Source organism: Chiloscyllium plagiosum, unplaced genomic scaffold, assembly GCF_037043375.1.
Source record: "Chiloscyllium plagiosum isolate Xiang-an unplaced genomic scaffold, Cpla_swu_hap1 HiC_scaffold_7, whole genome shotgun sequence".
Taxonomy (NCBI): Eukaryota; Metazoa; Chordata; class Chondrichthyes; order Orectolobiformes; family Hemiscylliidae; genus Chiloscyllium; species Chiloscyllium plagiosum.
In genome coordinates this window covers 17798404-17825530 of record NW_028270145.1, presented here as the reverse complement: position 1 = coordinate 17825530, position 27127 = coordinate 17798404, and the positions used below count along the sequence as shown (strand labels likewise).

Here is a 27127-nt window from a genome sequence, read left to right as displayed (position 1 = left end):
ACTTTACAGTGTGGAAACAGGCCCTTCGGCCCAACAAGTCCACACCGACCCGCCGAAGCGCAAACCACCCATACCCCTACATTTACTCCTTACCTAACACTACAGACAATTTAGCATGGCCAATTCACCTGACCTGCACATCTTTTGACTGTGGGAGGAAACCGGAGCACCCGGAAGAAACCCATGCAAACTCCACACAGTCAGTCGCCTGAGGCGGGAAATCAACCCAGGTCTCTGGCGCTGTGAGGCAGCAGTGCTAACCACTGTGCCACCGTGCCACCCACGTGGTAGAGGGTGGTACAATTACAATATCTAAATGGCATTGGGATGGATATATGAGTAAGCAAGGTTTAGAAAGACGTTGGCCAGATGCTGACAAATGGGACTAAATTTATTTAGGATATCTGGTCAGCATGGACAAGTTGGACCGAATGGTCTGCTTCTGTGCTGTACGATGCTGTGATCCAAAGATGACTGGCAAAAGAAGCAACAGCAACATGAGGAAAACATTTCACAGAGATTTGGATAACTATCTGGAGACAAACAAAAAAAATAGCAAGCTGTAATCAAGATGGGGGAATTATGACTGGGTGTGTTGTGCATGCTGAGACTAAGCATGGATATAATGGTCTGAAGGATCTCCTTTCATGCTGTTATCATTCGGTGATTCTATCCCAATAAATCCTCTGTTGCCTTCCAAGATCTTAAAATCTTCCCTGATATGGGTGCCCTGAACTGTTCTGAGTATTCCAACTGAGGTTCCTTAAGACCAAATAATTTGAAACAAGACTGATTATTTCAAAGAGTAGTCACTGACAGATTTCCCCTTCATATGATAAAATTGCAGGGTCTGCTTCTCATATTTGGCTGTCATTTAGAAATCACAAGTAATTGAATTTCATTGGATTGGCGCACATACATGTTAATAAACAATCACTTTTTATATTCCTGACCATAGTTTGACACCTGCTCCTCATTAGATAATTCAAGACTAAACTCAAACAGAGGTTTTTGACAAGATATTCACATTTGTTTGTTACCCTGACATCAGAACAGCTGCTGTGCAACTTTTAGTTTTTGAAAAATTAGCTCGATCCTGTTTTGGAGTACTCCTTGCAGTTGGTCTCATTGACAGCGAAAAAGTTAAAAAGTCTTGACATTGCGTTTAATAAAGGCTGGCATTCCACATAAATATGTGAAGGCATCCTGCAAAACACAGTGACTTTGTAAGGATCATATACCATCCTATACTACCCTACACAAGATGGTTCATACCCATGCAAAATGATTGTCCTGCAATTCAGTGAACAACAGCAAGTTTCTAGTCAATACTACAACGCTAAAACTGTAGCTTAGCAAACTTAAGAGAAGGCAGAGACTATACTATAGCTATTAACGGGTACTCACAGCCATCAGCTCTTTCTGAAAGGACTTCTTTTCCTTGTTCTCAGTGTCATTGCAGTCCTCCTTGAGCTTTTCCAGGACAGACGCCACGCGCTCTGGCTCGCTGTCTATCTCTGTCCTGCAGAAGTGGACAAGTGGCACGTTTTTGTAACCCAAGGCGTCTGCGAATGCTCTCCAGCTGCTGATGTTTTCCATCAGTGTCATCCTCACAGAGGCATAAATGTAGGTCAGGAACTTGCTGGGACGCAGAATCTGGTCCAAGAGTGTAGAGGTGGTGAGGTCAGGCCCAGCGAAGAAGCTTGGTTTAATTTTGCCAACCACTAGCACGTTCTTGGCATGCACCAGGCCTATCTTGCCTTGGTAGTACCCAGTGTACCATTCCTTTGTTCGCAGCTGCCCTTTAAACCTAATCTTCTCTTCACTCAGCAACGCAATTACATCTCCCTTTTTGTACTCCAAGAGATAATAGTTTTTGTTCTGCCTTACTACAGTTTTCAGCAGTTTGCCATACTTAAGGTTGTTTACACGGCGGTCCTGAAAGGCGGGATATTTACTTGTGACAGCCAAGGGCGACAGAACAATCTTGCCGACTTCTTTCTTCTTCAGAAACCTCCTCTGTCCGCTGTTCCGGGTCCCGGACTTCGGAGGTGGCTGCGGCGTCCTCACACAGAACTGTGTGATCATCACCTCCTGGTCGCTCTTCACCTGGATCCTCAGCGTGAAGTCCGAGAGCTCTTCTGGGAGCCGCGAATGGATGGGGAAGATGAGGCGGCTGACCTTCCCAAGCCTCACCTGAAATCCACGGACGACTTTAACCTGGTCGGCAGCTTTGATCTCGTAGTTGGAAATATTGGGATGGATGCTGAGCTTCAGGTCCTGCGGCTTGGCTAGCACAAACTGGTGCTTGCCCCACAGCTGTAGAGCCACTGGGGGTGCACTTAAAACCTCTCGGCCTACTTCATTAACCAGCAATGACTTGGGTGCACTGTTATGGCCAAACACAGCCACCACCGCCTTGAAGGAAGGGTGGATGTGCTTAGGGCCATAAACACCGACTGTGATGTTTTTGTTAATGCAATCCCACACTGTGTCAGGGTACTGCAGCGTTTTGGCCTGAGATACCACAACAGCATACATGCAAGGCTCTAGATTGTCCAGCTGCACCTGCACCGTATCGCCATAGTGATAAACCTGAGGCATGGGCGAGAATGGCCCGTCTTTGCTGTCGCTGAAAAGGCAGGTTATTACTGCATCTTTTCTGATTGCCGCATCTTCTTTTAACTCAGCAGAAATTTTCATTTCTAAGGTGAGGAACGTCTTCACTTCCATGTTGCTTAACTTAATCTCCACCACGGGGCTAATGGTTGTGCATTTGTCATTGTTCAATTCCACAGGAGGATCCAACAAGGCTTTCATTGAGATCTGCTGGCTTTCTCCAGGAAGGACGTGTCCCTCTGGTACATGGATAGTGATATTGGTGTCTGGTAGTTGAACTGCCCCACCGCTGCTATCCAGCTTACACGCAATATTAGTCTCCACAGGTTGTGTCTGACCCCATCCAGGGTTTTGTCCAAGAGAATTTAAATCATGGCAGGAGCGTGCCATTTTCCTGTGGTTAAGCCAAGCTGCTCGAAAGTCCTCCCTGCTCTTGAACTGTTCAGGATCTGGAGACTGCATGCCAGTGAAGAACCCAGAAGAGGAAGCTCCTTCAGACTTGGCTTGCAACACTGAAAGTTCAGACATACTGTATGATCGCTTGCTTCTGAAGAAGGGATTGTTCCTATTGAGAAGCGGATCAAACTCAGCCTTGGAGCTGATTAATAGGTCTTCCTCAAAAACATCATGACTTGAGTTGTTAGCTGTTAATGGTTTGGAACTGGTAAAAGGTGGGGTATCAGAGTCAAACAAAAGTAAATCCACTTCCGATTTAGCTGTCTGTTGATTGTTGGAGCTAACGCTCTGTCTGTTTCTGTCCAGAAATGGATTGGAGGATGTCAAGCCATTCAAAAATGGATTGTTATGTTGGGGCTTTGAAGTTATTTTGTCAAAGACGTCTCCCCACTCTCCAAATAAGTCGATCTCTTTGGCACCCTCGTCCGAACTGTCCCCAATGTTGTCCACCATTCCACTGTCTCGAAGGGAAGAGCTCCTGACAACAGGTTGAACGTATGAAGCAGGGATGTAACCCATTTCAGTATTGTTGTGGGCATACCACCATTCAGATCCAGAGGTGTCCAAAACATACAGAACATCCCCCTTGTTAAATTTAAGTGTGGTAAAATTAGTGGGGCAGTAATCCTTGATCGCCACAACTTCACGTGCATCTCCAAAAGATGTAGATGAATCCAACCGCAAGGCACTAGGAGAGGGCCCTGCAAATTTAGAAAAAAGAAACAATAATTCAAGTAGGGTTACTCAAGTACCAAGATTATATCTTTTGACATTAGCATTCTATTTAACCATTTCAAGCAAAAGAAATGCGCAAATTCAACAACAGCTCAATAAGAAAAAATATACCCAATATATCAAATTGATAAACGCAGTACTACATATAAATACAATAAATGATATATTACAGGTAAATGCCATTCAGCAAATATTTCAAAAAGCTAGAGCAAATGCAAATACAACTACAACCACATGAACAAGAGACAAGAGGAGGCCACTTGGCCCTTTAAGCCTGCTTCATATTTAATAAAACTCATGGTTGATCCGATTTTAACCTCAACTCTACATTCCTACATACCTCCCGATAACTTTAATCCCCCAGTAATCAAGAATCAATTTACCTTCACCTTAAAAACATTTAAAAATTCTGCAACCTCACCTATATCCTTTTGAGGAAGGGAATTCCAAAGACAATCCTCCGTGAGAAAATGTTTCTTTCCTTATCTCTGTCTTAAATGGGTGATCCCTTATGATTAAACTATGATCCCTAGTTCTTCCACATAAGGAAACATCCTTTCAACATCATCAGGTCAAGTCCCCTCAGGATCTTATATTATTCAATTCAGTCACTTCCAACTCCTCTAAACTCCAGAGGACTCTGGCTAAGCCTGTTTAACCTTTCCTTATAAGGCAATCCAGTCGCTCCAGGTATTTGTCTAGTGAACCTCTGAAGTGCTCCCAGTATATTAGGATCCTTCCCTAAACATGGTGACCACTACTGTTCTCCAGTTTTAGTCTCACAAATGCCTTGTACAACTGAAGCATAACCTCTCCACTGTTGCATTCAATTCCTCTTAACAATAAAACATAACAATCTATTAGCTTTCTTGATTACTTGTTGTAGCTGTATCCTAACCTTATGATCCATGAACCTGAACACCCAGATCTCTCTGCATCATCTCACCATTAGACAATTTCCCACACTATACTCCATTTGCTAAATCTCTGCCTAACCATTTAATCTATATCCCTTTGTAGGTTCTTTATGCCTTCTTCACAACTCACTTGCCTACCTACCTTTGTGTTATCAGCAAATTTAGCTACCGTACCTTCATTTAAGTCATTTATTTGAATTGTCAAGAGCTGAAGCTCTAGCACTGGCCCCTGTGGCACACCAGTCATGATACCCTGCCAACCTGAATCCTATTCCCTGCCCCCCATTAGCCAGCCAATGATCTATCCAAACCAACATGTCTGCACAATATTGTGAGCTTTTAAGTTCTTTAACAACCTTTGATGTGGCACTTAATCAAATGCCTTCTGGAAATCTAAATACTTTTCATTCACTGGTTTATCTTTATCCACAGCACAAGTTAATCCTTCAAAGGACTCCAATAAATAAGTTGTACATGATTTACCTTTAACAAAACTACAGTGATGCCCTTGAACGTGCCCAAATGTGCTGTTATAATGTCTTGAATAACATTCTTCCCTTGACAAATGTTAAGTTAACTGACCCGCAGTTTCCTGCTTTCTGCATTCCTTCCTTTTTCAATAAAGGAGCTACATAAGCTATTTTCCAATCAAAAGGAACTTTACTGAATTTAATGAGTTTTGGAAAATTAAAACCAATACGTCAAAATATCTCACCAGGTACTTCTTTTAGGACTACAGGATGAAATCCTTTAGGACCTGGGGACTTGTCAACGAGCAGTTTCAACAATTTTCTCAGCACCACTCCACTGGTAATTGCAGTTTTCTTAAGTCACCCTCCAATTTTAAATCCTGCTTTACAGTTATTTCCAGGATGTTCCATGTATCCTGTCTCATGGTGGCCAACACAAAACATCCGTTCAATTCATCCACCATCTCTTTATCCTTCATTACTAATTCCCTAGGCTCAGCCTCTGTAGGATTAACACTTACTTCACTAACTTTAATTTAAATATTTGAAGAAACCTCTCCTGTTTTACTCTTCTGGCCAAATTTCTCATGTCATTGAACTTTTCCCTCCTTATTAATCTTCCAGTAATTATTTTTTGTCTTTTACATTCTGTGCGATCTTTGGCCTACTTTGCATAATCATACGTCTTTCAAGTTTGATACTATCTTTGACTGTTAGTTAACCATGGGTGGCAAGTATGTCCCTTAGACCTTTCCTTATTTATTGGAATATCCCCTCAAATTTTTGCCACTGCAGTTCAATTGACCCATCTCTTGACTTAAGTTGACAATTCATTTTCACCAACTCTGCATTCATGCCCACATAACTGCCCATGTTCAAATTCAACATAGCAATCTTTGACTCATACTTCTTTTCCTTAAACTGTGCGTAAAAGTCAACCATATCATGGTCACTGCTACCCAGGAGTCTTTTCACTACAAAGTCAGTAATTAATCCTGTCTCGCTGGTAAAACCATATGTTGACCACTTGCCTACTGACAATCATTCATTTGCCAAGCAAACAAACATTGTGCTGTAGATATCGATAACAACTGGAAGTGAGGAACAATTAGAATAACCAATGTGCACTTTGAGTGCTGCAACACAAGTTTGACACTGTGCAGGTTTGACATTCCATAAGTCCACACAGTATTCTAGAAGAAAGTGAGGACTGCAGATGCTGGAGAGTCAGAGTCGAAAAGGATGGCGCTGGAAAAGCACAGGTCAGGCAGCATCCGAGGCACAGGAGAGTCAAAGTTTCAGGCATAAGCCCTTCAATAGAAACACTCCTGATGAAGGGCTTATGCCCAAAACATCAACTCTCTTGCTCCTCAGATGCTGCCTGACCTCCTGTGCTTTTCCAGCGCTATCCTTTTTGACCCACACAGTACTCTGTCAGATTGCAACTGAATTTATATGCACGGTCATATTTTGGCTGTAGAGGTCTCTATTTAAAAATAAATAATGAGTAGGAATTAAAAGCTCAATATATCCAAGTGCTTTGGAGTTCTGATGCATCATCAGAATGATAGTATCTCTTCTCTCCTGGTACTATGCTGTAACTAATTTATCATTTCTGTCCAATTGACAATTGTGCAGACCAATGAATGACATCACCTTCTCTAACACTGAAGACTGCCACACAAGAAATACAAGAATGGGATCTTACTCAATTTAAGCAAGAAAAACATTCAAATTTTACATATGTACAGATGAGGCTCTGTGAATAGAAGATACTGCAGATACTCCCCTACATTATGATGGTTCTTCTTCTGAAATGTCTGCCTCTATTTCAGATTCACACGAGATTGATTGCTAGTCACCAACCCTGTTATGTGGTATCACTCAATTACCAAGATGATCAGGATTAACCTTGGCCCATTTTTGCTCAGCAATTCTCAAGTCTTAGTAACTGTGCCACACAAACCACAGAAAGCTGACTGGCATATGGGAAAGAATCCTGCATCCTCCTTCCCTCACATGTGTAACCAGACAGCTTACTAAACTTGACAACTTCCCACACTGACTGGAAGGAGCAAGTCGGCTGAGCTTGCAATTGAGATACCAGGCGATTCAAACTGGCTTAATTTGAAGGCAGGAAAAGTCTAAGGAGAAAGCGTTTAGATCAAATAACAGAAACACTCCTTCAAATGCAATGTTGAAAAGTTTGGTAATTGAACACTTAAAAACAGTACACATCAGCTGTCAAACCAAGTTTCCTCAGGAATCTGCTCAAATAGTAAACAGCAAGAATCTTGATTTGTACAACATATATTTTAATGTTTGCAATAAATGTATACTCTTCTGATTACGCTCACTGAAATGTGTATGACGATTAAAAGGTTGGATAAGGTATAGGATGACCAGAACAAAGAATCAGAACTTTAAATTCGAGCCAAGCCTCTGAGCGACAATGTCACACAACAGGGAGTAGACATCTTCAACTCTCTCCCTCAAAAATCCGATGAATCTGGCAGTCAGTTGCCAAATTCAAAATAGAGCGCGAGTGATTTTTGTTAGGTAACAATACAAAATGGTATTACAAAATCAAATCAGGGAGATGGAGTTAACACACAGATCAGCTACCATTAAACTCGCAATAGGTTTGGAGTACTGAATGGACTCCTCTTATTACTAGAGCCCTGAAGAGATAAATTGCTTGGTGAGCCATTCAACACCACAGCCACAGTGTGAGGAGGAGAAATCTACCCATTATCCATTTCAAAGGCTTTGCAATTTCCGACCAAGTCAGGTATCAGTTCCAAGTTTCATGATCTGCAAAGTAAAACACTTTGTGCGACACAAGGCCTCATCTTCATCTGCAGCTTCCAAACAGAAGGGGAGCAGGCTGCTAAAACCCACATGGAATTAACAAATCACCCTGGAGTTGGGCGGGGACTGGGGGGGGCGGGGGCGGTGTTGGAGAATCACCACCAAAAGACAAGTGTAAAACAGCCACACAAAAGAAAAAGATAAGCATGGGGCTTTCAGAGTTTTATTCTTGTTAATGTTGATTTTTTTTTTTAAAAGATTCACTGCATTGTTGAAGTAAGGACTGCAGATATCATCACCTGACTGGCCCATTCATTCAGCTGGAAGAGTGCATATTGCCTATTAACAATAATAGTTGTCAATAGTAAAGGAGGTCAATTTCAGAGTTGGCTTTTGGCTGGCATTGCAGCCGTTTGAGCAATGTGCTGGCTCAAGCCCAATGAAAATCAACTCTGACCCTCATTCTTCTGCACAAAAGATTCGTTCAATTAATGAACCACCAGGACACAAATCAGGGCTCGACTGCCTCTCAAACAGCACTCCTACAGTAAGATATTCTGGAGTGATTACTGCACTGTTTGCACGTCAACAAACCCATGGGGAATTCATTATTTCCATTTACCTAATGGGAGCTTTCCTGATTTCTGCAGATTGATCTTTCTTGGCACTCTGCAGCAAGGCAGAACAGGCCACAACATGCAAGTCTGGGGCACTGTAACATTTGAACCAGCCTAAGTTAATACAGCGGGTAACAAAATCATGATAACCTCACTGGTTAAACATTTGCTGGGAGCTGAAAGTCCGCTTTCAATACCCGAGAGCAATTCAATGTGTGTTTTTAAAAAAGAACACTGCTTAGCAGTGAACTATTTCAGGTCTTTCTATACTTATCTTGAGAAGTCATATTTGCTGATCAGAAAAAAAAGCGATTGATGCTTTTTCCTCTTTGATCTCTGATATTTTCTCTCAGCCAGTACGCACTAGAATTCAATTAGTTTTTAATTCTTTCATGGGATATGGTTATCCCTAATTAGGCAAAAGTGAGGACTGCAGATGCTGGAAACCAGAGTTTAGATTAGAGTGGTGCTGGAACAGCACAGCAGGTCAGGCAGCATCCGAGGAGCAGGAAAATCAACGCTTCGGGCAAAAGCCCTTCATCAAGAATCGTTTCTGATGAAGGGCTTTTGCCCAAAACGTCGATTTTCCTGCTTCTCGGATGCTGCCTGACCTGCTGTGCTTTTCCAGCACCACTCTAAGCTAAACTCTTATTCCTAATTAGGCTAACATTTATTGAGCATCCTCAATTGCCCTCAAGAAGATGGTGCTCAGCAGCCATCTTGAACCGCTGCACTGGAGATACATTTTTAACGCCAAGAGGGAGGAAGTTCCAAGTCAGCCCAGCTTGTGGCTTGGAGCAGAACTTGCAGATAGATAATACTCCCATGTGTTTGTTGCTCCTGACCTTTCCGATGGTAAGGGTCACAGGTTTGGAAGGCACTGTCATAGCAGGACCTGCAGGTTCAACCTCAGCGGGAGCATTATACCCAGTTCTGGGTTCTACACTTAAAACAAAAGATGTGAAGGCATTGGAGCGAGTGCAGAAAAGATTCACACACGTGGCCTTAGTGAGAAAGAATTTCTGTCACAGAGAATAAAATGAAGTTGACTGTTCTCCTTGGAAAAGGGTGAAAGGAGATGAAGTCATTCAAAAATAGTGAGAGGGATGGACAGCGAAGATAGAGTCAAAGCTCCCTTTTGCGAGAAGGACCAAGAATGAGAGGACAACATGGTTCTTCTGCCAATGACATGAGAATAAACATTTTTATGTAGAAAGTGATTAAAACAAGAATATGGCCTGACACTGAATAGTGGAGGCAGATTCAACCATGACACTCAAGTCGGATTGGGATTACTATCAGGAAAGGAAGGACATACAGGCTTACAGGGAGGAGAGGAGAATAACCAAAAGCGAATTGCTCATACGGATGGCTAGTATGAGCAAGATAACCAAATAGCCTCCTTCATTACTGTAACAACTCTTTGATTCTGTGCATGGATCAACCTTTCAGAGCTTATCAGAGCAATTAGAATGATTCGGGATGAAAAGTACCCACAGGGTATCCCTCGTAGATTACCAATGGAGTAACTTGCCAAAACTACAGCTATTTCACTATGAGCCTCTTCAAAACAGCATGTTGAAGTTAGAGACCAGTGCCACTGATGGAATGCAAACTTGTTGGGATGGCAGTGGAAAGCTGACAGCACCTGTTGGTTCTTAGCTACTAAAAAAAAAAGCAAAGGATGTCATAAAGCATCATCCACTGCTTGCAAGTTATATTCTGAGTTGCAGAGATCAAGTTGTGAAAAAGCACAAACACTTCTGAGTTGAACTCGGATGAGGTTTGGCCATCAGAGACTGACATCAATAAAACAAGGGTTAGAACAAATTGACCTGTAATGGAGGTTTTTTTTTAAAAAAAGTAATAATTTACTAAATCAAATGCCCCTCGCCACCAGAAATCTGAGAAATCTACAGACTATCTAATGATGCAATTGTTCTGTGATGGTTAACAAAATATGAATCACAAATATTTACCTTTGACATCGTTCATACCAAGATCGGAAAATCCATCATTCAAGTCGATTAATGTTCCTTCAGATTTACACCGAGGGAGTCCACTTGTGTTGGTGGAACGAATTCTCTGGGCTGCCATAATTCCTTTGATTATCAGGTTTAATGCTAGACACAAAGGTCGTTCATCTACAGCAGTTTTTATAAGCCGACGACCAGCTCTTTAACGATTGTAGTTTCACTTGTTATGCTGATCATCTAGGAGATAAATCAATTAACTCTGCATCAGTTCAGGAGATATAGACTCTAAAAATGTGCCAAAATTTACCAAATACATTCTTCCAGTCAACTCATGGCTTGCACAGAAATTACTTCCAATTGTAAATTGTTACAAGCAAATGAAAATAGACCATAAATATTCAACTTTCATCACTTCTCTTGAGTATGCAAGAATTGGGTTTAGTAAAGTCACTACTGACTCAAAAATGGTGTGATCACTTGACAAATCCAGGCGACCTGCATGATATATACAACATTGGCTGAAGGACTACCATCTTAACCAAGAGGCTCAGTGAGGTATCAAAATCTTCACACGTCTTACTCAAACTTGCATAATTCACATAGCAGAGATGAATAGTTACCTTTAGAATGTCCAATGATAAAGACAATGGAGCTAGACTTGGAATAAAAAAATCATTCATACTTCTGCAGCTTGCTTTGTGCAAAAAGAGGGAAAAAGTGACATGGACTGACAACAGCAAGGATACTCAGACCTCTTCTTTCTCTCAATCTGCTTAAAGCTCAGTAACTAGTTGGTGAAAAGCAACTTGGAACAACAGTAATTTACTGAAAAATCCAAGACATCTGCACCTTTGCCATTACACGGGAAACCATAAAGCAACTGAACCGTTGGATCCAAGTTTCACTTTGGTATGCAAAGGCTCTGAAGAAAAATGTAAACCGCAACTGTCTTTACCCTCTTGGCTGGACCACATGCCCTCCCCCACCAGCCTCTTTGTAAGCTCATTCCTTGTGTTTGTACGCTTGATGTCGCTTTTCTTGGTAGAGAGAGTTTAGTTATGGGTAATAAAACTGTAAACATGAACACATCGGAATTGGCTCTCCTTTGTTGTTGATCTGGATCATTTCAGCTTCATTGAAGTATGATAGCTACATGTTAAAAAGGAAAACCACTTTTTAAAAAATTGTTGTGACTGAGAGAGACTAAAAATTGATCTCAAAGGGTCAGTGGACTGTGGAATTCTTTTCACTAGACAGCAGGAAAGGCTGAGTTAAATAGTGATTGACAAGAGAGTCAAAGGGTATAGCAGGCAATACAGTTGCAGCCCAGAATCAGATCAGCCACGAGCTTATCGAATGGTGAAGCTGATTTGAGGGACCTATTCCTGCACCCGATTGCCCTGTTTGTATTTGAACACAAGATCCATGTGTATGAAATAAGGTTCCAAATGGCTTTTATATCCAACAAGGTTCCCTCTGTTGTCAACAAAGGTAAATTAGAAACATCAGAATTTAGAAAAGTCAATATTTCTATGGCACTTACCACAATCTCTACACATTGTGAAGCTCTTTTCACCTGATGAAGCTCTTTATAACGTGTAGTCACTGGCAATATAAGAGGCAGCCAGCTTGCACACACACAACAAACAATTAAAAAAAAGACCAGATCACTTGGCTCCAAGATGAATGGTTAACACTACCCATGACAGCAAGGAGAACTCCTCTGCTCTTCTTCAAAGTGGTGCCATGGGATTGACCTGAGAGGGCATGGGGGACCTTCAATTTAATAACACACCTGAAGGATGGCCCCTCAGACAGTGCAGTACTCTTACTGTACTGAATTGAAGTTCAGTCTTGAATTTTTTTTTTGTCTGGGCTGGGACGTATACTAAGTGCAGCTTCTGACTAGGTGACAAGCATGCTACTCACTGAACCACAACTAGCTAAGAAGAACTGCATTATTCCATAAGAGAATATTCAAAGAAAAATCTAATCAGGTCAGATTATGAACATAACTTCTCCACACACTGTCTAGAAATGAGAGATGACTTCCATCTTTCTTCTGACTGATGCCCATTACCTCACACTTGTCTATATTGAAGCTCTTTTATCTATTACATCTCTGTTCTATGTACGAATGTCATCCTGTATTTTGCTGCAACCTCTTTTAATAGCTACACCCCTGTTAAATTTTACGAACATGCTCCTGATTCCCGTGTTCGTGGCCCCTGTATTATTTGCCACCATTTTCCAGTCTGAGTAACTAACTCCTTTGTGTGCTTCTCACTCATGTATCTTAAAAGTAGTCAGCTGTGCTTTAAAATGTAGCAAGACCATGAAAAGCATGATATAAATGCAAATCCCTTCTTTCTATCTATTCGTTCTTTTACTTGTCCCTGACCCTACATGTTCTAAGTTTAAATCTTCGAGGAGAAAGTGAGGTCTGCAGACGCTGGAGATTAGTCTACTTGTTGAACGCCCTTTGAAAATACAGATATATTACCATTGATGGCTCTTGTTACTTTGTCAAAGACAATGCTAGTCAAGGATTACTTGTCCTTTTGAAATCTAATTTCACAAATCCAATGTTGAAATCCTAGTCTGTAAATCTTTAAAATTGCAATTCACACCAGATTTATTTCTGGATGGTTTCGAAATTTATGATAACTACAATAAGTTTTATTTATTATAAATGCAGATTAGGCAGAATGCAAACACATTTCAGCCTCGCTAAGCAGAAGGCACACTGGCAGGAAAGATAAGGATACTAAATGTTAGTTGGAAAATTAGAATCAGAGAATGAGGAGAAGGGAAAAGAGAATACTGTGCTGATTGTGTTAGAAGAATGAGAGGAAGCTTGTGCTGAATATTAATTTCACAATGGACTGGTGCTCATAAATAGACTAGTTCTGGTCTCTTGTCCTATGTAGGAACATAATCCACCCGTTTTGACATCTGTGCAGGATTTGCCTTTATTATATTTTCAACTTATAGCCATTTTATATTCCATCTTTAAATAACAATTCCATTAGTTTTCCTAAGTTCCCAAGACTTCTTCATTCTCCCTCCTTAATGCAGTCATTTCTAATGAATACATTAGCAAAGAATAATGTATAAATGATCATGTTTCCAGCATTTTTTCATAACTTTTTGAAAAAAAAGTTTCAATGTAATCCACCCAGACATCATGGGATTCATACTCACTACTTTTGTTTGTTTGTTTGTTTATCAACTTGCCATCTCAAAGATTTTGCAAATCTTTTGTTATTTATGTGGCTGTAGAATACTTTACTTGACAACCAAATTTAATAGTTCCACTTTGCCTGCTGTACTGTTTTCTGACTTCATTCCAAATAGTTTATTATTGCCTTAGGACGTCTTTTCCTTTTTGAAGTACTTCATGTGTGCCTTTGTTTAGAAACTTCATTTTAAGTTTCTGCTCTGGACTGAATCAGCGATCCAGGTGAAAATTGTGCCAGTTCTGAGAAGTATTTACTTTCCCTCAAGTTTTGGTACAAACTCAATTGCACAAGTCAAAATGCAAGATCAGCCATAAACCAGTGAAAAATCAGTCAGCATTTTTGAATTTTTTTTAAAAAAATGGACGCTTAATTATATTGCGGAAATAATTTCACAAGTGGGAACCCAATGGAGCTGCAAATGGGTTCATCATTAAAAAAACATTGAAATCAAAGTATCTAGTCACCAGAGAGCAGGTGGAATTTGATTACAGTCCTGAAAATTGCTCTTTAGAAGGATATAAAAGCATTTGCTAGTCCCGTTGGGATACAACCAGCAATTTCTGAATACAAGTTAAGAAAATGATATTTAAAAGTTTTTAAAATAGGTAGCCATTTCTGTCCTCTCACCCAAAGCAACCAATTTAATATTCAGTGCTTGCTTCAAGTGGGCACAACTAATGGAAACCTCAAGTTGTGATGCATTGATCAAGAAGCAGAGCCGGTTTTGGCAATGGACCCGCTTCCAGGGCAATGTTTTTTTTTACACATCAGAGCAAATAAACAACTAGAACATGCATGGAATGTAACGTGTGCTTAAAATTCTACAAACTTTTGTGCTGGTTTCACCAATTTTGGAAGAACTAAGTGGAAACTACAGGCCAACCCATCCAGAATGTTGGACTCATGGGTTGTATGATTCTTTTTAATAAGAGAAATATATTTCATCTTAACTCAAATAGCAACCGCTTTAAGAATTTCCACAGCTTGGTCACTTTGTTTGTAAATATTTTTTCCAATTTTGATTCCCCAGCCATTAGCTTCTCCATTTTATTTTGAATGTTGCATGCAATGATACACAGGCAGTTTATTAAGTTTGCACTGACACCTTTTATACTTCAATTTTCACAAAAAATCTCTTTACACTTCGTCTGTGGCAATATTTATTCTTCATTTTCTTCTTGATCTAAGTCCCACATCGAAAGGGTTCCTAGGGAGCGAATATGACCCCTCAAAGATCAACAAGGCGGCCTTTGTGTGGAGCCACAAGAGATGGGGGAGATACTAAATGAGTATTTAGCATTTTGTTTTCTGTGTTGAAGGATACGGAAGATATAGACTGTAGGGAAGTAGATTTTGACATCTTGAAAATGTCCATATTACAGAGGAGGAAGTGCTGGTTGTCTTGAAATGCATAAAAGTGGATAAACCCTCAGGACCTGATCAGGTGTACCCTAGAACTCTGTGGGAAGCTAGAGAAGTGATTGCTGGGCCTCTTGCTGAGATATTTGTATCATCGATAGTCACAGGTGAGATGTTGGAAGACTGGAGGTTAGCTAACGTGTGCCACTGTTTAAGAAGGGTGGTAAAGACAAGCCAGGGAACTATAGACCGGTGAGCCTGACGTCAGTGGTGGGCAAGTTGTTGGAGGGAATCCTGAGAGACAGGATGTACATGTATTTGGAAAGGCAAGGACTGATTCAGGATAGTCAACATGGCTTTGTGCGTGGGAAATCATGTCTCACAAACTTGATTGAGTTTTTTGAAAAAGTAACAGAGGATTGATGAGGGCAGAGTGGTGAACGTGATCAGTATGGACTTCAGTAAGGCATTTGACAAGGTTCCTCATTGGAGACTGGTTAGCAAGGTTAGATTTCATGAAATACAGGGAGAACTAGCCATTTGGATACAGAACTGGCTCAAAGGTAGATGACAGAGAGTGGTGATGGAGGGTTGTTTTTCAGACTGGAGGCCTGTGACCAGTGGAATGCCACAAGGATTGGTGCTGGGTCCTTAGGTAAATGATTTGGATATGGACATAGGAGGTATAGTTAGTAAGTTTGCAGATGACACCAAAATTAGAGGTGTAGTGGACAGCGAAGAAGGTTACCTCAGATTACAACAGGATCTTGATCAGACCAGTAGGCTGAGGAGTGACAGATGGAGTTTAATTTAGATAAATGCGAGGTGCTGCATTTTGGGAAAGCAAATCTTAGCAGGACTTATACACTTAATTCTAAGTTCCTTGTGAGGTGTTGCTGATCAAAGAGTGCAGGTTCAGAGCTCCTTGACAGTGGGGTCGCAGGTAGATAGAATAGTGAAGGCGGCGTTTGGTATGCTTTCCTTTAATGGTCAGAGTAACGAGTACAGGAGTTAGGAGGTCATGTTGTGGTTGTACAGGACATTGGTTAGACCACTTTTGGAATACAGTGTTCAATTTGGGCCTCCCTGCTATTGGAAAGATGTTGTGAAACTTGAAAGGGTTCAGAAAAGATTTACAAGGATATTGCCAGGGTTGGAGGATTTGAGCTATAGGGAGAGGCTGAACAGGTTGGGGCTGTTTTCTATGGAGCATCGGAGGCTGAGGGGTGACCTTCTAGAAGTTTATAAAATCATGAGGGGCATGGATAGGATAGTAGATAGACAGACAAGGTCTTTTCCCAGGGTAGGGGAGTCCAAAGCTAGAAGAAACAGATTTAAACTGAGAGGGAAAGATTTAAAAAGGGACCTAAGTGGCAATTGGAGGCTGGTACAATTATAGCATTTAAAAGACATCCGGATGGGTACATGAATAGGAAGGGTTTAGAAGAATATGGGTCAAATGCTGGCAAATGGGATTAGGTTAATTTAGGATATCTGGTCGGCATGGATGAGGTGGACTGAAGGATCTGTTTCCATGTTATACAGCTCTATGGAGAAAGTGAGGACTGCAGATCAGAGTTGAGAGTGTGATGCTGGAAAAGCACAGCAGGTCAGGCAGCATCCGAGGAGCAGGAGGACCCTTCCTGATGAATGGTTTATGCTCGAAACATCGATTTTCCTGCTCCTCGGATGCTGCCTGATTAGCTGTGCGTTTCCAGCACAATACTCTCGACTCTGTACAGCTCTGATTCCATAATTAAAATCTTAGAATTTGAAGGTTATGAAGATTGCAACCATAAGGAGATTTAACCCAAATTTGCCAACTTTATCTTGGGGACATTGAGTGACCAGGACCTTTGAAAGTTAGCGAACAATGGAACAAAAGTCAGGGCTAGATGAAAAGAAGGTTATGAAAATTTAAGGAGGATGATGACGAAAAGAACATTGTAAGTGTGAATGCAATCTTTTGTTAAGCAGTCACGGGAGATGGGCTGGCTAAAACTCTTTGGTGATTTTCCGCAGCACATCTTGGAGATGGTATACACTGCTGATATTGAGTGTTGGTGGTACAGGGAATGGATGGTTGTAGATATGATGCCAATCAAGCAGCCTGCATTCTCCTGCATGGCATCAAGCTTCTTGAATGTTTTTGGAGCTGCACTCAACCAGGCAGGTGGGGAGTATTTCAACACACTCCTGACTTCTGCCTTGTAGATAATGGACAGGCTTTGGGGAGTCAGGTGCTGAGTTAATCGCTGTGGTATTCCCAGCTTTTTGACCTGCTCTTGTAGCCACTATGTTTATGTGGTGAGGCCAGTTGAGGTTCTGGTCAATTGTAACCCCCAGGATGTTGATAATGGGGGATTCAATTATGCTAATACCATTGAATGTCAAGGGGCAGTGGTTAGATTGCCTCTTAGTGATGGTCACTGCCTTGCATTTGTGGGGTACAAATGTTGCTTGCCACTTGTCAGGCAAGCCCAGAATTTGTTGTATTTCTCCTCAGTATCTGAGTGGTGGTGAATGGTGCTGCACATTGCACAATCGGCTAACATCGCCACTTCTGAGCTTATGATGAAGCAACTGAAGAAGGTTGGGCCTAGGGCACTAACCTGTGGAACTCCTACAGATATATCCTGGAGCCGAAATGACTGACCTCCAACAGCCACAGCAAATGTGCCATGTATGACTACACCTAGTACAGAGTTTACCTGCTGATCCCCATTGATTCCAGTTTTCCTAGGGCTCCTTGATGCCACAATCGAATGCAGCCTTGATGTCAAGGGCTGCCACTCTCACCTCACCTCTAGAATTCAGCTCTTTTGTCCTTGTTTGAACCAAGGCTGTATTAGATGCTGAGGGTTCCTGGTGGGGACTAGCCACCACTTAGCAGGTTATTGCTGAGCAGGTGCTGCTTGACAACATTGTTGGTGATTGAGAATAGACTGATATAGTGGTATTTGGCAATTTTCCACATTGTCAGAAAGATATTAGTGTTGCGACTCTCCCACCCCAGGAAAGAGACCTTGTCTATTTATCCTATCCATGCCCCTCATGATTTTATAAACCTCGCTAAGGTCAGCATTTAGTACTATCAGTGGAATGTCAAGGTCCATAATCTTTGCAGTATCCAGTACTTCCAACCATTTCTTGATACCACATGGAGTGAACTGAATTGGCCGAAGACTGATATTGGACCACTGGAGGAGGGCAAGGTGGATCATCTATACGGCACTTCTGGCTGAAGATTTCCACGAATGCTTGAGCTTTGTCTTTCGCACTGGTGTGCTGGGTTCATCTATCAGTGAGAATGGGGATATTCATGGAGATTCGACTTCCAAAGCATTGTTTAAGTGTCCACAACCACTCACGATCAGATGTGGTAGGACTGCAGAGCTTAAATCTGATGTGTTGGTTGCGAGATCACTTAGCTGTCTTTCACTTGCTGCTTATGCTGTTTGGCATGAAGTAGTCCTGTTTGGTGGCTTCACTAGGTCGACACTTCATCTTCAGGTATGCCTGGTGCTGCTCCTGGCATGCCTTCATGCACTCTCCATTGAACCAGGGTTGATCCCCTGGCTTGATGGTAATGGCTGAATGGGAGATACGCTGGGACATGAGGTTGTGGATTGCACTATAATATAATTATGCTGCTGCTGACCCACAGCACCTCATGAAGTCTTATGCCCAGTCTCGAGTTGCTAGATGCGTTCGAAGTCTGTCCAATTTAGCACAGTGATAGTGTCACACAACACAATGGAGGGCATTCTCAATGCAAAGGTGGGACGCTGCCTCCACAACGATTCTAGTGGTCATTCTTACGGTTACTGTCATGGAAGGCTATATCTGCAGCCACAGATTGGTAAGGATGAGGTCAACAATGTTTTTCCCTCACCACCTGCTGCAGACCCAGTCCATTAGCTATGCCCTTTCGGACCCGACCAGTTCAAACACTACATCTTGCACCCTTGCCACCCTCGGTGCTTCCTCCAGGTCTTCTTCAAATGAAGGAGGACTGATTCATCCACCAAGGGAGGACAATATGTGGTAATCAAAGGAGGTATCTTTGCCTATGTTTAATCTGAAGTCTTAAGACTTCATGAGAACCAAAGTAAATGTTGAGCTCCTCCATGGCAACTCCTTCCCAATGATATACCACTGTGCCACCAGCTCGGTCCTGCCGGTGGGACGGGACATATATAGAGGGATACTTATGGTGATGATGAAAAGTGTGGACCTGGAAAAGCACAGCAGATCAGGCAGCATCTGAGGAGCAAGAGTGTCGATGTTTTGAACTTAAGTGATGTCTAGGACATTGTAATGTATGAATCCATGAGTATGACTGTCAGGCTGTTGCTTGACTAGTCTGTGAGACAGCTCTCCCAAATTTGGGAAAGCTTGAGATGGATGAATAGCAGAGAAACAACAGGAAGAGAGGCTCAATGTTAGGTCAGTGGGAGCTTAAGGCAAGCTTGGTTTCCTGGGAAGAGTTCGTGGTAAAGAGAGGTGGAGGTGTAGAGACAACAGAACACTGTCTCAATCTTAACACGAAAGAATCCATCCCAGGGCTTTCTTGCAAATGCAGTCAAGCAGCTAGGATTTGGAACTTTGAAAATGCAGCTCTAAGTGATTTTACTCCCAGGTTGGACTAAGAAGGATTGGAAAGTAATGAGAGATAAAGGACACAGATCTCTGAAAGTTGCCACCCAGGTAAATAGTGCGGTGAAGGAGGCATATGGCATACTGGCTTTTATTGGTAGAGGAATTGAGTTCTGGAGCCCTGAGGTCATGTTGCAGTTGTATAAGACTCTGGTGCGGCCGCATCTGGAGAATTGTGTGCAGTTTTGGTCGCCATACTATAGGAAGGATGTGGAGGCACTGGAATGGGTGCAGAGGAGGTTTACCAGGATGTTGCTTGGTATGTTAGGAAGATCATATGAGGAAAGGCTGAGGCACTCGGGGCTGTTTTCATTAGAGAAAAGAAGGTTTAGGGGTGACTTGATAGAGTTGTACAAGATGATTAGGGGTTTAGATAGGGTTGACCATGAGAACCTTTTTCCATGTATGGAGTCAGCTATTACGAGGGGGCATAGCTTTAAATTAAGGGGTGGTAGGTATAGGACAGATGTTAGGGGTAGGTTCTTTACTCAGCGAGTCGTGAGTTCATGGAATGCCCTGCCAGTAGCAGTGGTGGACTCTCCCTCTTTATGGGCATTTAAACGGGCATTAGATAGGCATATGGAGGATAGTGGGCTAGTGTAGGTTAGGTGGGCTTGGATCGGCGCAACATCGAGGGCCAAACTGCGCTGTAGTTTTCTATGTTCTAAGTTCTATGATTAGATTCCCTACCGTGTGGAAACAGGCCCTTCGGCCCTACAAGTGCACACTGACCCTCTGAAGAGTAATCCACCCAGATACATTTCCCTCTGACTATAGCACCTAGCACTATGGGCAATTTAGCATGGCCAATTCACCTAACCAGCACATCTTTGGATTGTGGGAGGAAACCGGAGCACCTGGAGGAAACCCACGCAGACACGGGGAGAATGTGCAAACTCCACACAGACAGTTGCCCGAGGCTGGAATCAAACCTAGGACCCTGGTACTGTGAGGCAGCAGTGCTAACCACTGAGCCACCGTGCCAGGGATAGCCTTCTGACTGACAGCACAAATTAGAGGCCACATGAAATGACATGGATGTGAATACGTTCAGGAGAATTTCTCTGAAAGGACAAGGTAACCACTGAATCAGAAAAGAGGGGGCAACGTAAAACAAATTAGTGATTGTAATTACTGAGGATGAGCAGTAGTTTAGTAAGAAAGGTGAGAATGAACAATGTAGGATAAAATTAAAACTCACCCAATACCAGGTTAGAGTCCAGCAGGTTTATTTTGAAGTACATACTTTTGAGGCTCTGCTCCTTCGTCACGGGCAGGAACGTAGGACACAGAATTTATAGTAAAAGTTCCAAGTGTCATACAACTGATGCAACACCTACACACAACATAGGATGAGATTGGGATGGTAATGAGCGGGTGTTTCAAGAGGGGACTAGAGCAGTGGGATGAATGCAGAGATTAGAAATATGGGCATGAAACTCATGACACAGGTTGGGAAGAATTCTTAAATGTGGAGAAACCTGAAGGTGAATTATAGTAGGGGTGTTGCATACTGTAATGCTGTGGGAGACAAGAAATAATACATAGCACCAATAGTCCAAATATCTACAACCAAATTAAAATGTTGAACCAGGACATGCACTACGAGAAAATAGAAATTCTGTTCACCCCACAACTGGCCATTGTAATTACTTGAATTAGACTAATGAATTACCACAACATAAAATCCCTTTCTAAAGTCAAAATATTCCCTGTTTACACTGATAATTGAAGAGTGTGACAGATCTTTCACCTGACCTTGTATCACCAGTATAAACATATTCAACACTGACAGAAAACCAATCCAGGATAAACCAAACCAAACCTCAAGAGTAGACTTCACATCTGAAACAATTCCGAGACAATATAGTGTAAACAAACACGGCTGTATGATTCTGCCGTAGCCTGATGTACAATGCAAGAAACTAACATTTCAGCAACCTTGCATTCATATGTTCAGAGAAAAAAAAGTAATGGTTAAATGAGTTTTACTCAGTCTTTCAATGCAATTTCAATTCCTCAATCAGAGTTTCTTGAATGCATAAACTAATTCGGGTGATGATATAATTCATAAACGCAGGCAGAGACATTTACAAACACAACATTGGGTTGAAACACAATTTTTTTGGTCCCTGAATACATTTAATTCCATGCCAAATAGTGCTCACTGAAACTGTACCCATGTCTGACTAGTCTTTCAAGCAACAAAGCACTGTTTATCTTATTATGTGTCTTATGCTTTGCATAACTTTGCACTTTTAAATCTTCTTTGAAAAACATTTCTCTTACGTCTTCTAGTACTTTTTTTTTCAGTTTTCAAATATGGGGGAGGCTGAATAGGCTGGGGCTGACCTTATAGAAGTTTATAAAATCATAAGGGGTGAGGATAGGATAAATAGATACGGTCTTTTCTCTAAGTTTGGCGAGTCCGGAACTAGAAGGCATAGGTTTAGGGTGAGAGAAAAGATTTAAAAAGGGAGTTAAGGGGCAACCATTTCATGTAAAGGGTGGTGCGTGTATGGAATGACCTACCAGAGGAAGCAGTGGAGGCTGGTACAATTACAACATTTTAAAATGCATCTGGGTGGGTATCTGAATAGGAAGAGTTTAGGGGAATATGGGCCAAATGCTGGCAAATGGGACTAGATGAATCCAGGATATCTAGTCGGCATGGATGAGTTGGACTGAAGGGTCTGTTTCCATGCTGTACATCTCTATGACTCTAGTAGAATACAACATTTTGAAGTAATCATAGAAATGTACAGAATAGAGAGAGGCCATTCGGCCCCTCATGACTATACCAGCAGACAAGTAACCATCCAACCTAATCCCAATTCTTGGTTGCTAACCCTACAGTTTACAATACTTAAGTGCATATCCACATGCTTATTAAATATACAGAATATTGTCTGCCTCTAACGGACATTGAGTTCCAAGTCCCCACAAATCAATTTCAAATTATACAGGTCACAAATCTAACTTCTCAAGGAATGGTGTCATTTGATATTCAACAACAAAAAAAACACCTGAAAACTTTGGTGAGGTGAAGTAACCTGAGGCAAGAGATCAAATTGATCATTCACTAATCAGCTCGGACATGTAATGGGTAACATCACATAACATGGAGAAAGTGAGGACTGCAGATGCTGGAGACCAGAGTTGAAAAATGTGGTGCTGGAAAAACACAGCAGGCCAGGCAGCATCCGAGGAGCAGGAGAATCGACGTTTCGGGCATAAGTCCTTCTTCCTGATTCTCCTACTCCTCGGATGCTGCCTGGCCTGCTGTGTTTTTCCAGCACCACATTTTTCAACATTACATAACATCTCAGCCTAGTGTAAATATCTCCCTATTTCTCCCTTTTTTTTTAGCTTTGACAAAGAGTCAGTTATACTTGAAACTTCAGGAGGGTGTGCAGGAGGGTTTCCTGACACAATATGTAGACAGGCCAACAAGAGGTGAGGCCATACTGTATTTGGTTCTGGGTAACGAACCAGGCCAGGTGTTAGAATTGGAGGTGTGCACTGCAGGGCAAGAGTTATAGCTGGGGCAGGGAAATTATGATGCGGTGAGGCATGACTTGGGATGCGTGGCTTGGAAAAGTAGGCTTCAAGGTATGGGCACAACTGATATGTGGAGCTTGTTCAAGGAGCAACTATTGAGTGTCCTTGATAAGTATGTACCTGTCAGGCAGGGAGGAAAGGGTCATGTGAGGGAGCCGTGGTTTAATAAGGAATTGGAATCCCTTGTTAAATGGAAGAGGGCGGCCTATGTAAAGATGAGGCGTGAAGGTTCAATTGGGGCGATTGAGAGTTATAAGGTAGCCAGGAAGGATCTGAAGAGAGAGCTAAGAGCAGCAAGGAGGGGACATGAAAGGTCCTTAGTTGGTAGGATTAGGGAAAACACTAAGGCTTTCTATAGGTATGTCAGGAATAAAAGAATGACTAGGGTAGGAATAGGTCCAGTCAAGGATAGTAGTGGGAAGTTGCGTGTGGAGGCTGAAGAGATTGGGGAGACACTGAATGAATACTTTTCATCAGTATTCACTCAGGAACAGAACATTGTTGCCGATGTGAATATTGAGTCACAATTAATTAGAATGGACGGCTTTGAGGTATCTAGGGAAGAGGTGTTGGAAATTCTGGAAAGGGTGAAAATAGATAAGTCCCCCGGGCCTGATGGCATTTATCCTAGGATTCTCTGGGAAGCAAGGGAGGAGGTTGCAGAGCCATTGGCCTTGATTTTTATGTCCTCGTTGTCTACAGGAATAGTGCCAGAAGACTGGAGGATAGCAAATGTGGTTCCCTTGTTCAAGAAGGGGAGTAGGGATAACCCTAGTAACTATAGGCCGGTGAGTCTCACTTCTGTTGTGGGCAAAGTCTTAGAGAGAATTGTAAGGGATAGAATTTATGAACATCTGGATAGGAATAATGTGATCAAGGATAGTCAGCATGGTTTTGTGAAGGGCAGGTCGTGCCTCACAAACCTTATTGAATTCTTTGAGAAGGTGACTAAGAAGGTGGATGAGGGTAAAGCGGTAGATGTGGTGTATATGGATTTTAGTAAGGCGTTTGATAAGGTTCCCCATGGTAGGCTATTGCAAAAAATACGGAGGTATGGCATTGAGGGTGAGTTGGAGGTTTGGATTAGGAATTGGCTGGCTGGAAGAAGACAGAGGGTAGTAGTTGATGGTAAAGGTTCATCTTGGAGTGCAGTTACTAGCGGTGTTCCGCAAGGATCTGTTTTGGGACCATTGCTGTATGTCATTTTTATAAATGACCTGGAGGAGGGGCTAGAAGGTTGGGTGAACAAGTTTGCGGATGATACGAAAGTCGGTGGAGTTGTTGACAGTGAGGAAGGATGTGTCAGGTTACAGCGGGATATAGATAAGTTGCAGAGCTGGGCAGAAAGGTGGCAAATGGAGTTCAATGTAGGTAAATGTGAGGTGATTCACTTTGGTAAGAGTTACAAAAAGATGGGGTACCGGGCTAATGGTCGGATACTTGGTAATGTGGATGAGCAGAGGGATCTTGGTGTCCATGTACACAGATCTCTGAAAGTTGCCACCCAGGTAAATAGTGCAGTGAAGAAGACATATGGCGTACTGGCTTTTATTGGTAGAGGAATTGAGTTCCAGAGCCCTGAGGTCATGTTGCAGTTGGATAAGACTCTGGTGCGGCCGCATCTGGAATATTGTGTGCAGTTTTGGTCGCCATACTATAGGAAGGATGTGGAGGCACTGGAATGGGTGCAGAGGAGGTTTACCAGGATGTTGCCTGGTATGGTAGGAAGATCGTATGAGGAAAGGCTGAGGCACTTGGGGCTGTTTTCATTAGAGAAAAGAAGATTTAGGGGTGACTTGATGGAGGTGTACAAGATGATTAGGGGTTTAGACAGGGTTGACCATGAGAACTTTTTTCCACGTATGGAGTCAGCTATTATGAGGGGGCATAGCTTTAAATTAAAGGGTGGTAGGTATAGGACAGATGTTAGGGGTAGATTCTGTACTCAGCGAGTCGTGAGTTCATGGAATGCCCTGCCAGTAGCAGTGGTGGACTCTCCCTCTTTATGGGCATTTAAACGGGCATTAGATAGGCATATGGAGGATAGTGGGCTAGTGTAGGTTAGGTGGGCTTGGATCGGCGCAACATCGAGGGCCAAAGGGCCTGGACTGCGTTGTATTTTTCTATGTTTTTCTTAGCTCTTTTCTCTCCTTACAGATGCTGCCAGACCTGCTGAGATTTTCCAGCATTTTCTCTTTTGGTTTCAGATTCCAGCATCCGCAGTTATTTGCTTTTAACACTACTTCCCGCATAGATTTGATTAGGTTATGGGAGAGCTAACACTATACTGAAACAAATCTTCCAACTTTTAGCTGATAAATGTGCTGGCTCAGATTGAAACAGTTGTTGGCCAAACAGGAAATGGAGCTTGAAAATAAAACATTGGAGTTTCTTTTGTCACTTTACAAAATCCCCATTTGAGTGGTCATTTCATCATAACAGTACAACTTACTGCAGGACTCCTCCCTGATTTCATGCAATGGTACAATCACGGATAGATCCTTGTAGCAAGTACAAAGTGATTAAAGAGTAAAGAAACCCTTACTATAATTGTGCACATTACATCTGGCCATGCCTGGTGTAATGGACTTCTTGAAGAAAGGATCCTTATCAGAGGGACAGTGAAGCAAAGATTCACTGGTTCCTGGTAAAACAGGGTTGTTCTATGCAAAACTGACAGGACTCAATTCCCAGGGATTTGGAGGAATGGGAAGAGTTCTTAAAACATATTCTTAAGGGGTAAGACATGGTAGATAGAAATGAGGTCAGTCTCCAAATAAGCAGCATGCAATTTAAGACTGAGATGAGAGGAAATTTCTTCAAAGAGTTGTAACTATTCAAAACTGTCTACCTGAAAGCAGTAGATGCTCAGTCATCGAGTACACAGTGATGGAGATCAAAGATTTTGGGTACTAAGGGAACCAAGGGGTATGGGACAGTGTAGAAAAGGTGAAGTTAAGGCAGAAGATGATCTTACTGAAAGGTACAGCAGGTTCGAAGGACCAAATGACTGACCAGCCCTTACTGTTTAGGCTCTTCTGATTTGTATGAAAGACAAGTATTGGCCGGGACACAACATAGTGGAAAGCATCTAACCAAAGTGATGCCATATCTTTCCTACAATGTGCATAACCCACCAGTAATCTCTGAAAGAAAGACTTTACTTATCCATTTCTGTCCCTTCTGTGCATTCCTTCTCATGGTCAAGAACTCCTTGACAACCCATGCAGTTGTGATGCAGAGGAGAAAGCTATGATGGATGGACACTGTATGCAGCTAAGTGCCATTTCAATCGTGTGGTCACATTTTAATATAGTAATACAAAGTACAAGGAGGAAAGAGTTTTAGAAACTGAAATCCAATGTTTAATTCTTGCAACAGTTGCCTTAGGAACTGAAAGACACTGCTGGCTCATATCTATCTCCTTCAGAAAAAGTCACTTGTATTTACTTGCACATTGACAACACACCAGCAGTAAACTCAAACCCATGGTCAGTCAATGGGTTCTTTCAACAGCAAGATACAGGAACAAAATTCATCTGTTTTTACATTATCTGGAGAGGTTTGATTCTTCCTTCGAAGCAGATTACCAGCTGTTACACATTGCATTTGTTCCTGACATTGAGCAGTCCCGTTCTCTTGAAGGGTATTTGCTACAACAATGTATTGCATGCCACTATCCTGCTACAGGAGGTCTGTGGTGCT

General features: G+C 42.1%; 1 protein-coding gene across 3 annotated transcripts in view; it reads right to left on the bottom strand.

The window, feature by feature from the left end:
- Positions 1–27127, bottom strand: part of LOC122551354 (SH3 domain-binding protein 4-like) — a 65045-nt gene that overhangs the window by 28076 nt on the left and 9842 nt on the right. For all 3 annotated transcript variants that reach the window (XM_043693095.2, XM_087988776.1, XM_087988775.1), the window contains exons 2-3: positions 10605–10838; positions 1408–3776 (exon numbers count right to left, since the gene is read on the bottom strand). In XM_043693095.2, coding sequence (XP_043549030.2) covers positions 1408–3776; positions 10605–10722 — 2487 coding nt within the window. In that variant the 5' untranslated portion in view covers positions 10723–10838. The remainder of the gene's footprint in view (positions 1–1407; positions 3777–10604; positions 10839–27127) is intronic.